The sequence below is a fragment of the Typha latifolia genome, chromosome 6, assembly GCF_019914945.1.
Source record: "Typha latifolia isolate L0001 chromosome 6, TyphaL0001v2, whole genome shotgun sequence".
Lineage (NCBI taxonomy): Eukaryota > Viridiplantae > Streptophyta > Magnoliopsida > Poales > Typhaceae > Typha > Typha latifolia.
Window position 1 is genome coordinate 4,588,795 of NC_133091.1, and position 12,670 is coordinate 4,601,464.

The 12,670-nt window shown below is 38.2% G+C and overlaps 3 protein-coding genes across 3 annotated transcripts; all 3 read right to left on the reverse strand.

The window, feature by feature from the left end:
- Nucleotides 1-722: 722 nt before the first annotated feature.
- Nucleotides 723-2,058, reverse strand: LOC140791397 (syntaxin-111). The gene has a single exon (XM_073141954.1). The coding sequence runs from the start codon at nt 1,911-1,913 to the stop codon at nt 969-971; it is 945 nt and encodes a 314-aa protein (XP_072998055.1). The 5' UTR covers nt 1,914-2,058; the 3' UTR covers nt 723-968.
- Nucleotides 2,059-4,743: 2,685 nt separating this feature from the next.
- Nucleotides 4,744-6,092, reverse strand: LOC140790111 (uncharacterized). The gene has a single exon (XM_073140041.1). It carries the CDS (start codon nt 5,984-5,986, stop codon nt 5,027-5,029), a length of 960 nt encoding a protein of 319 aa, XP_072996142.1. The 5' UTR covers nt 5,987-6,092; the 3' UTR covers nt 4,744-5,026.
- Nucleotides 6,093-9,844: 3,752 nt separating this feature from the next.
- Nucleotides 9,845-10,636, reverse strand: LOC140790526 (arogenate dehydratase/prephenate dehydratase 6, chloroplastic-like). The gene has a single exon (XM_073140643.1). The coding sequence runs from the start codon at nt 10,634-10,636 to the stop codon at nt 9,845-9,847; it is 792 nt and encodes a 263-aa protein (XP_072996744.1).
- Between the last annotated feature and the right edge of the window lie 2,034 nt (nt 10,637-12,670).

The window sequence follows — 12,670 nt, forward strand, 5'->3', positions numbered from 1 at the left end:
ATAAATAAAACAGGTTGGTAGTAGATCCAGAGTTTTTGACTAAAGACCTCTTTTTATTTTATTTTTATTAAAATAAACTATCTTCCAGACTTATTATTAGATAGAATCTAATTAATTAAATAGTATTTTTTAAAATGATAATCAGTTCGACGGTCGAATAATTTTTTTCTTTACTTACTGAAAGATTAAATTAAATAAATTTATATGTATAAAATATTGATCAAAGACAAAAACGATGAACTTATTAATATTTTTGTTGAGAGATAAAATACTAATTAATTTAGTATTTTTATTAGTGATATAGTAAATTAGATCCTTTTAACAGTAGATTTGAAGAATATCTATTTCGATAAAAATAAATTAATCAAAAATTCACAGAACAGGAGTAGGGGGCCAGTGAACTTCGAACGAGATTGATAATAATAATAATAATAATAATAATAATAATTAACACTCTTGGTAACAAGGACAAACAAGCAAACGAGGAATAATTCCAACTTAGATCCAAGTAAGATAGTATGCAGTAAAAAGTGTGGGGCTTCGTAGCTCCTCTCTGGGAGTGGGACAAATGCTCCATTCATCAGCAATTACAACTTTTGCCACTGGCATCACACAAAATGGGAGGAAGATAAGGTCAGAAGAAACCGAGCTAGTTGTATTAAAGGACCACCCAACCCAAATCAAAGTGACATTAGTTAGAAATTGCCATGAAAAGAGAAAAGCCTTGAAAGAAACGAGCAATGGAATACTATTTCCGAGTATAAATTTTCTGAACAAGCGCATTAGAAGGGAGAAAGAAATTACATAAGAATAACTAGATAGATAGATAGATAGATAGATAGATAGATAAATATAATATTTATATAAGAACAAACCAATGAATGAAGAAATCTTTTTTCCCACTTCAGAGGGAGCTTGAGCAGAACTCCAATGGCCCAAAAGGAATCCAAGCAAAGAAACCGACCAACTTAGGATTTGGTAATGCTGGTGAGGACGGGGATGATGACGATTAAGATGAGCAGCAGAAGCAGGACGATGCCGATGCAGAGCCACTTGCGGCTGCTCCTCTGGTACACCTTCGCCGTCTTGAGCTCCTTCGTCCCGTCCTTCACGTAGTGCGAGGCGCTGCTGACGTGGTGCTCGATGTCGTCCATCTTCTCCCCCTGCGCCTCCACCATCACCGCCATGTCCAGGAACACCTGGTGCAGCTCCAGCAAGCTCCTCTCGATCTCCCTCGCCGCCTCGTGCCGGTCCTGGATCTCGCTCACCGCCTCCAGCACCTCCCCCTTCCCATGCTCCATGATCGCCTTCTTCAGCAGCTCCTCGCTCTTCCCCTCCGATATCATCTTCTCGATCACCTCCTCGTCAGGGACCTCCCCCGTAACCGTGAAGTACCGCCGCTCCACCGTCTCCTTGTACTCCGACATGCTCCTCTGCCTCAGCGCTTGGAAGTCCATCATCAGCTCTTTCAACTTCTTCCGAAGACCGTTGGTCACCGACGTCCTCGTCCGGTCGACAGGGGTGCCCTCGCGACACCCGGAGAGCCGGCGGTTCACGGCGTTGGATTGGTCCATCGCCTCGAGGCGGGCCCGGATGGCGCGGGCCTTCTTGAGGACGGCGACGATGTCGGAGTTGATGCGGTCGCGGAGGCGGCGGAGCGCGTCGGGCCGGTGGACGGACTTACTCTCCTCATTCGCCGCCTGGAGGCGGACGAGGACGTCGCGGATGGCGGACATCTCTTCCTTGACGAGACCGGCTTCCTCAAAGAAGCGGCGGAGGTTCTCATCGGCGCCGGCGGAGGCAGCCGACATCTCGATGTCGGCGGGGTCCTCGCCGCCGGATTCCAAGTCCTTGAGGGCGGCCTTCTTGAGGTCGACGTAGCTGACGAACGATTTGGTCATTAGGTCATTCATCTTTGGTTATCTAAAAGAGATAGTAGGAATTGAGAGAGGAGAGTGAGAGCAGCTGAGAAGAAGAATTGTTGGTGTTGTTGGTGTTTGAGGAGGAGGGATTGGGGAATCGAATTTAAAAGGTCCGAGGCTTAGAGGCGCTCCTCCAACGGTCAGATTTGATTCAGAACGGCAGGTGAGTTAATGTAGCCGTTATCAAAAGACGAGTTCTTCCCAACGGCTATAAGCATTGAATAGTGAAAAGGGCTTTTTGCAGGTATACCCCTCCCCTCCAAAGCTGTTTATTTATTTGCGAGCATATCTTGATAAATTTTGTATTTATGTACATGCCCTTTTTATATTGCTTTTGTATGGATACGGTTCTAGTTACTTTTTTGATAATTTTATATTAAAATTTAAACTATTTAGTAGATGGAATGACAATGATGCCCTTAATTAGAAGTAATGTATGCAAAAACAAATAATGATACATTTTGTATTTTCATTGTTAAATATAAGTCAAAATTTATTGGTGTGCAAAGAAAAAAAAACCTATTGAATAATGTTTGGGACCCCCTCGAGACCCCAACGGCTAATAGCACGTGTAAGGGAGGGGGAATTGTAATTCTGGCTTGATTTAGGAGGGAATAGTTTTGTGTTCTTCTCTTAATCTTATTAAGATGAACATGGCTTTTCATAAATAAATATATAAATAAATAATGCACATATTATGCACTTTTTATACACTTTGAAGTCATACTGCATGCATATCCAACTCTGAAAAAAGAGAAGGTAAGGTAGCAGAGGCCCTCGCTAGCATTTCCCCGTGTCCCTTGCTGAATATTTTCTTCTCCTCTTCACCTTTTCTCCTTCCTCTCCCTCCACTCTTCTCCTCCCGCCACTGCCGTTGCTCCCCTCCCCCTATCTCAACCTCCTCTTCGCTGATGCTACTACCGCAGCACTCCTCTTATCCGACGTCGCCAAGGCCTCCTCTAGGCTTGCCGGACCCCACAGAACCCCAGATCGATCACATCGGAGTCGCCGAAAGCTAGATCTTTTATGCTGGTATAGCAGCTTGGCCTGAGGTTTTTTTTTATCTTATTTCTATGTGCTCTTCGAACTTGATACAATATTCTCCCCCTTTTTCTTTGAGTATCAAGCTTATAAACATCTAATTTGAATAAATAATATCTCCCGCAAAGAAGAAAAGATCATACATGTAGCTATAAAATTTATGGAAGACTAGAGTTTACAGATCAAAGCTTCGTTTGCAATTGATGTAAAAGGAATTACTTCCGAGATGTAAAAGGACTAGAAGATGCATCAACTTGATGTTAGCTATGAAATTTCTGTTTTAGCCACAAGCAACTAACTAGGAGTGGCATTTCAGTAACACTCAAAAGTAAGTACTTGCAGTAGGGACAGAGAAGCTGCCAGAGCTAAAAACCTTGTAGAGTTTGATTTGTTCCAAATAGTTTTCACTTCGAAGTTCTTTTAGTGCAATTAAGAAGGGTTAAAGAAGAGCCGAGCATAAGCAAAGTGAAATCAAAGTTCATACGGAGTCAGGCACTTCTCCAAACAATATCTTAACATTTATATAGACACTTATAAAGTGTTCCCCCAATATAAAACAATGATTTTTAATGACCATGATGGAAGAAAACAAACAGTTGTTAATTATTAGCAATCAGGCTGCAATAAATTCTCCAGATGCTGGACTTGTATCACTATGTCTTGTAGATCTTTTATGCGTAAAGCCAGATTTAATCCTTAAGCTGAAAAAAGTAGCAGTAAGAAAAAAAAAGTTGAAAGAACCATTATAAACCCCAGAAAAACAATCTATAGACCATTATAAACCCAGGAAAAAAGCCACAGATAAAACTGAAACTGATTTCATACATCAAATGCAGAAAAGGAAAAAATAGAACGAAAAAAAAAGAAAAAAATAAAACTTGATTCAGACTACTATTCAGGCACTAGACCAAGAAATCTAATCATATATGACAGGGCTAGTCTAAATGGTTATGCTAGATGAGAGCTTAGTAGGAATAGGATTTTTATGCTTCGCGAGGACAAATAAGAAAAGATGAGAAAAAACAGAGGACTGGGGACTCGCACCCTCTCACGAGAAAAGAAGATACAATGAAACTCTGAGTAACACCTTAGTCCACTGTCAAACTCTGAGAGACAATGAAAATGTTATACATGATTAGATGATGGAGTAGAATATGATAGAAATAAACATATACAATGAAAGGACACAGATGCAGTTGATGAATGCACTATTTGACTATTCTCGAAACTATGATTCCTATTACAAACCAGTCATATAAGGTCTCTTTATATCTTTTGGCCCTGTCTAATGTACCAACATGTCAATAAAATGAGCTAACATAATTAACTGTTCCTCCAGTGAATGAGCACTATGTTTTATCTCCAGTCTAGAGCTACCTTATATTGTCATCCCGACACTGTAAAAGAACATTAAATTTCAACCTCAATCATTATAACATCAGATAATAAAAAAGTTAGATGAAGTAGGTTTCAAGCTCAGGTTTCTCATGAATACAATATGCGTTGAGAATGATACTGAAATTGAAGCTTATAATACAGCAGCTATATGTCAGTGAACAAATATACTAACTATATGATTTAAGTAAGCGATCGGATTCACTACTTGCTCTGCCCAGACTTAAAGAAACAATTACAGCCAAGATAACTGCACACCGGCACAGGATGCACGATTGGCATGGTATTTCTTGCTACACAGCATGATCTGGTATATAGTGTAAAGAAACAATAGAGAAAGATTAAATTATGCAAGATAGATACCACATTCAACCAACATCAGCACTTGAAAAATTGAAATCTAAAGTCTAACTTTATCAACAACCAAAATTCAGATCTCAGTTCTTCATGTCCCATTGTACAAAGGTTGTCTCCACAACACATGATGCAAAACTTGAAACTAGGATTGCAGCACAGACAGACAGACTTCCTACTCAAAATCTAAAGCACAGCTACCAGCAAGAAGAGTAATTCAGTCAAATTATGGGATAGCAGTAGGCACCTTTCTATTCCTCCGATTCATTTCTTCTCTGTTGTGGCTATGTTGGCATACCGTCCGGGATATGGCATCACTTGCCGAAGAGCAAGCTCATGATGCTTCGGAACATGTGACCGCGCTTGATGAGGCTTTCTCTTACGGCGTTTTCATCCAGAACGAATCCCTTCGTCTTCAAATCATCCAGCAGAGCCCGGGCATCATCAAGCTTCTGCTCTCTAATGTACGCCTCGAACACGGCCAAGTAGGTGCCCACATTGGGCCGCATCCCCCTCGCAATCATGTCAAGCATATACTTGCTAGCCTCATTGAGCTTCCCATCCTTCGCAAGACCTTTTATTAGCACCGTAAAGGTATACGCATTGGGCACGACTCCGGAGGCGAGCATCCGGTCGTAGGTGCGGACGGCATCCTTGGAGTGGCCGCCGGCGTTGGCATAGGCCTCGATGACGGCCGTGTGAGCGACGACGTCGGGCATGGCGCCCTTGTCCTTGATGACGGCGAAGAGTTCGAGCGCCTCGTGGGTGAGCCCGTCCTTCGACAATGCGTCGAACATCTTGATGGCGTAGTTGGTGAGCCCCTCGGTTCGCATCTTGTGGAAGATCTCTTGCAAGTTCGACGGGTCACGGGGCTCCTCCACGACTGGCTTCTTGCTGAACGGGTCGTAGGGAGGGGGGAGCTTACTCTTATCAATCTCGTGGCTCTTGTTCCTCTTCTTCTTTTCGCCGTCGACGTCGTCGTCTTCGTCAGAGGACCAGTCGAAGGAAGCGGTGGTGTTGGTAGTGGAATTGGAGGATGAGGAGGAGGACGAGGAGGAGGAGGAGGAGAAGGTGCGGCGTGGAAGAAGGAAGGAGGATGGAAAGGCGGGGATTTTGGTGATGATGGGAGGATGATGGTAAGAGGGTCTGAGGAGGGCGATGAGTGTAGAGAAGGAGGAGGAGAAGTTTGAGTTAACGCGAAGGGAGGGGGTTAGGAAGAAGAGGCGATTGAAGGAGGATGGGAGAGGCCGAGGAATTTTAGCTGCCATCGCCATTTCCGCAGGGTGAGCACCGAACCGAAGACAAGAGTTTGCAGGGAAAGCGGAGTAGGGTTTAACTCGATCAATTGGGACGACAATTGACGCATCACAATTTACAAAGGGTCTAAAGTCAACTTAGCCGAGCTAGGTGCATCGGATTCGGTATCTAAGATTTGCATAAGAAACAAAGGAAAAGAAATTTGCATTTAAACCCCTCCTACATTTTTATTATTATTTATAGAAAATATTATGAATTAGATTAACACTGTTTGTTTGGACATACAGCAGTATGCCAATATTCCATCCACTATAAAACTATTCTATTTCTAAAGTATTAAAATCTTCTAGGGTTTGGCCAAACCCACACAGGTGGTTCCTGGGCTGCGGCCTAACTCAAAGTCTTGGATTATTCGGTCTATGAGCGAGCCTAAATGAGTTGGTTGATTTTAGTTTTCCCGTACTAAATTGAAGCATTTAAATATTAATATCTAGATAATTGAAATTCATTTGTTCATAATAATTGTTATAAGTCTTCGTTAAATCAATATAGCTGCTTGCTAACAGGAGAATCTTTCACATAATTTACTCTCCAAACTCATTAGAGTGTGACTATTAAGATGAATAAATGTAATAACCTCAATTAGTTCTACCCGAACTCAAAAGCTGCAATAAGATGCATCTTATCTAATAAATTGGTCCTAGGTGAGTTCTTGTTTATGCTTTAATTTTCTTCACAACTTAGTAGATATGTTAGTATACGAGGAGAATTTCGTGACGTGGGAGAAGCTAAGCAGTGTTTGCAACAATTATATATATATTAGGTAAATGAATCCTCTATTGTCTAAGGTAATATAGACATAGTAGTGTGATGATGTCGCCTATATTATAAAATTGCAAATATACTATAACATGCGTCCTTTATTATTAGTGTTGCACTTTATTACATCATTATAATATAATTGAGTACATGTAATACATTATATGCACTTTAAATATGTTGATCATGCAATGTATAATGTTAGACATTGTACTACATGTATGTATCATTAAGTAGTTAGATACTGTCTCAGTAATACCATTGTACTTATTAAGTCAGGGCCAGAGGCATAATATATATGTATAATTTTTATATATGATTAGCCTATGCCTAAAATCATTAATTCTAGGAGGACAATCAAATAAATTGTATATTGTGTTTAAGTAAGTAGATATATTAAGTATAGAGGTTAGAAACTTGATGCTCTTAAAAATAATAATTATGAGGTAGGATTTATAACTCTAATGAGTACTGACACATAATTATGACATTTTTCAAAGTGGTGGGGGGCTCATGATCCCACATGGGGTGCGATAATGAGGTAGAATGGAGCTTATGACCGAGGTTTTTAGTTTGAGTCATAGATATATAGATTTTACAAATATGTACGTGTGTTAATACCATTAGTTGTCTTTCTTTATTGTTTTGTTGCTTTAGGAGAGCTTGTGATATTATTATGTATAGTGATGCTTTGAGATAATATATGATGTACATATCTTGAGACTCTAAAAGAGTATAATTGTATGACACTTGATTTAATTTTTATTATTAATTTATGGGAACTAGTATTATTATTCTTATGATGTACATATCTTGAGACTCTAAAAGAGTATAATTGTATGACACTTGATTTAATTTTTATTATTAATTTATGGGAACTAGTATTATTATTCTTATGAGCTGATGACATTATTATTATTTGAGTATGACTTCTTTTTTTTATTATGCATTACACTATTTTAAAAAATGTATAAATTTATACTTGTTAAGCTTCATGCTTACCAATTTTTTATGAAACATCTTTTTTGACTTAGTAGATGACATCTAAGTGGTGGAAAAACAAACAATAATTAATTAGATTTTAATTTAGTTTTTTTATTAGTTATGCTGTCTCTATGTGAATATTTATTTACTTTTGCTTATGTTATGTATGAATGCTTATAGTGATATGTGATACTTTTGAATATTGACAGCTATGTAAATATCATGTGGGTACTCCCTACATAAGGAGTACATGTATTTAGTGGTGAACATTTCAAATAGAGTAATATGTAGATAAAACAAAATTGGTGAAGGATATATTTATATGGATTCAATACATATGATAAATTGAAGATATATTTTTTAATGCATAGTTTCTTAAAAACTTAGTTTTTTTTTCCTTTGGGATGATATATGTATGAAATACTTAAAAGAGTGTCTGAAAGTGTTTATATGTTTGGATATTTGGTGATCGAGGCATTCTACTACTAGTTTGAGAAGAAGATAATAGTTTCATTTGAGAATATTATGGTATTTTGGTACACCGAGAGTTCTCTCTCTTTTTTCCTCTAAAGATAAAGGTAAACATGTTACATAGCAGCTCACCTAATTTGCACGTGATAATTTATAAATAAAAAAGATAATAAAAAACTAATAAAATAGATATTTAAGAGATTTTTTATAGTTAAGTCGACATGCATGAAAGAAAACTACAATGATGATTCAGGAGTCTAAGTGAAATTATTCTATACTTTGATCTTCTTGTATTTGTTTGACTTAACTAAGTAGGATTAGGTAAATAAGACACCAACTATCTTGAGGCGACTAATTTAAGAGTTAACTATACTTATACCCCATAAATAGTAGCTAATTTTTAATTACACTAATAACTTTTTTTGTTATAGTAACATCAAAGTCAACAAATGCTAAAATTGCACAAGAGCTAAATATATTTTACCACCTTATACTTATGCGCAAAATTATTTTACCCTTCTATATTTTAAAATTTTCAAATCAGTTCATATACTTATTATTAAAGGGTGATAATTAGGTTTTTTTGTAAAATTTAATTAAGCATCATGACTATTTTAGGTATTTAGCGGTATTATCTTAAAAACCTACGTATTTTGTCTAACAAATACGATGAAAATATTTTGATCATTGATGTTGTTCAGTTAAATTGACAGGAAACTTAATAGTCTCACTTTAATAATAAGTACAATAATTAATTTAAAATATTTTTTAAAATATAAAAAGATAAAGTGATTTTCGCATAAATATAAAATGGTAAAATATATTTAATCAATTACATAGATAGCGCATAGTTCTATCTCTTCCATCTTGTCTACGAACAGTTTCTCTCCAAAAATCTTTTCATCTCTCTTCTTTCATTTTTCCACCTCATTGCCCTGGAAATTCACCCATTTATTCTTGGCTTAATGGAGAGATTGTCAATCTCTTCGTCCCAACTACTCTACTTTTATTTGAAGTGCACTCGTGCATGCTATCAGAGAAATTAATACATGGCCTCAAACTAAAGAATGCATAATATGCCATTAAAGAGACACACCGTGAACCTACTTAGATTTGGAAAGATGGAAAGAAAGGAGCAGCTTGGGAAAAGGAGTAAAAAAGTGAATGTGAGATCTTTATGGAATTAGATTTGTGGGAAGAAGAAGAAGAAGGTGAATGATGAATGTTGGAGGGGAAGGGAAATATATTCTCGATATAAGGTTAATCTGGCATATAAAACCATAGTTGAAGGGGCACATCGTAACAAAGAAAGTTTAGGAGTATTAATTAAAATTTGGTCATAGTTTAGATGGTGTAAATGTAATAAATTCTTAATTAAATAAAGCTGACAGTGTCTTGGATCCTTGGTATCACGCTTATTTTATCTCTTTAACGAGATACACGGTGTTCTAATTATGGATTTCTATTAAGCTTACTTGCATTATGATGAGAATAACTGAGCATATTAGTTAATTGCATGGAAGTATGAGCATAACGTTCTAGGATTTTATTACTACTTTTATTTTGCAGTCGTCTACATGTTAAACTTTAATTACACGTACTCACGTACTCACGTAGCTCCCTAACACACGTACGAAACCGGCCACTTCCATGAGCCGTTCGATAGCCTTCTCCAAATTAGGCTCCGACGCACTTCCCTCAACATCCAACACAAAGACGTAGTCAAAATAGGTGGCTTCACCGGCTCCGTCCTTCCTCTCCACCACCCTGACCGGCGCCGACCGGTTCGGCCGGTGATCGATACGAATCACCCTCACCCCTCTCATCTCGAACACCCACATCACCCGAACGAGATCCGAGACACCGTTCTTGAGCGAGAAGGCGATGGTAGTCTTCGTCGGTGTTCCTGGTACTGCTACTCTTGCATTCAATTCCAGCCCAACTTGGAGGAACCGATAGTTGAACTCATCATCCACCGGGACGATGAATTCACCGACGATGCGGATGTACGGGTGGCGGAGGAGGAGATCAAGGTTGCGGTGGATGGCGCCGTCGCGAGAATTCTCGATAGGGATGACGGCGAGGTCGGCGGCGCCGTCTTCCACGGCGGCAAAAGCGTCCTCGGCGTAGGAGCAGGGTACAGAGGCGGTGGAGAAGAAGGCCGACGCCACCGCCGCTTCGCGGGAGTAGGCGACGCGCGGAAGCCGTGAGTCCAGCTCGATGCTGAAGCGCGAGGCGATGTCTTCGGCGATATGGAGAGGAGACGTCGTCGTAGGAGGAGTCACATTTAGAACTCTGGAGCTTGCAGGAGATGTGGAGTCTAAGTTAGCTTTGATAGTATTGTGTCGTAGTAATGGGGTTTGATAATAACTAGGAGGAAAGTTAAGAGCCATTGTAAGCTACAACCAGGGAAGAGGAATCCCTGGATGAGAGCTTTGGCTTTGGAAGGGTGATGTAGCTAATTATATAGACAGTTCTTGGTTGGTTGGTGTGTTTAGGATTTGGTTTGAAATTTCCAAACAACTTTGACGAACGAGCAACGTACGTGAGTGAGGGAAATAGAACGAGGTTGAGAGGTAAATTCTATGTAGTGGTTGGTGCGGAGAACTGCTAGAGTCGCGGTCAAAGCTCGGATGTCTTCCCTTGTTTTGTTGACCGCCAACTACCATCAGCATTCGTCTTGGAATTGAGTATATTGTACGTTAAATTTCCATAATTTGGTGTTTACTAGTTATTTCGGTTTGCGAGCTGAAACTAATATCTAACGGTCGATAACTATATAATTACTTTGGTTGGTGACTTGCTCAACTAGTTAATCAAGATGATTTTCCTTTAAAATTGTCAAACTTTTGGCAAGAAATATTTACAATATTTAGAATGTAAGATTCAGATGGCAAGAAATAATTCTTCTAATTAATTATTGTAAAATAAAAAGGTATCTAATTTTAGTCTTTTTATACTAAATATAATGAGAATTACAAGGAGATCAAGTGACATAAATATAAACTCAAAAGGACACGGGGTTGTATATTGTATTTTCCCCTCTAAGGAATTATTGATAAATCAATAATTATTTTATGCTTATATAACTCTAAAGAAATTGATACTTCTGATCATAGTAATGATCATATTAATGACTAATAATTATACAGTCTTAGCAGTTGAATAAAAGAACAAGAAATTGAAGATATATACGTATCGAATCATTCATCAAAATATTCTTGGTAATTTATTAATTTGACCTACTTACATGAACAACAGCAGCCAATGACCGCAGTATTCATGAAGATCGCTGGGGAGAATGTCAAATTATTCGGCAACGTAAATTGACGGGAAGCCAACCGAGTTTTCATCACTTTCATGCATGAAAAAGAACTTTATTATTAGACTGCACGAGATAATAACTAGAAGATTAGCGCTTTTATACTACGTACGTTCCTTACTAATAGTACATTTATCTTTTTTAAGAAACATACATAGTAGATTAATTTGAAAACATTATTTTGATTTTTTTGATTCATATAATAAGTTGTAAGTTTACAAAATTTCTAAATGTAATCTTCAAAATTATTGAGTGGATTAGAGGATTATGTGCTAATCTGAAAAAACATTATCGCTGAAAACATAATTGTGTTTCACTTGATACTCTAAAAATATAAAAATATTGGGAGAAGTCATAAACTTGACAAATTATTAAATCCTAATAACTCAAAAATTTAAACATAATGCCCAACAACTAATAGGGGAGGCACGATGAGCTTTCAAAACAGTGCTCATGTCAAAATAATTAAGCCATGACTATTTCGCATTTGAAATTGAGTCAAATTTCTCGGTTTGCTTTCTACGCCAGCTTCTCAAGAAACTTGATAGTGTGCTTTGGAAGTTTTGGTGGGGACCTAGCAAAGACGGGTCCATCTATCTTAGAAGTTGGGAGGTGTTCTGCCATTCTAAAGATCATGGTGGTCTTGGTATCCATTCTGTTGAAGCTGTAAATAAATCTCTTATCATCAAGTTGGTTTGAAGACTTTTAACATCAAATGACTTGTGGATTGAGATTCTTAAAGCTCATTACTTCCCTAGTTCTTCTTTTTGGGATGCTGCACTTAAGCGACCTTTTTCTTGGTCTTGGCTTGTAATGCTTCATGTCAGATAAATCATTAAATCTCATATAATTTGGGAAGTTGGATTGAGCGCCAATATTTCTATTACTCAAGACACATGGCTACACGACATGGATTTATCATATCTTGTTATCCCTTCTGGCATCTCTCATGTCATTCACCTAATATCTCTAAGAGGATTATGGAATCAGCAATTAATATTCTCAATTTTTCTGTTGCCTGTTGCTACCCGCATTATTAGCTCACCACCGCCCTCACCTTCTGAAAAGGATTGTTTACTTTGGAAGCTAACCCCCACTGGTTGCT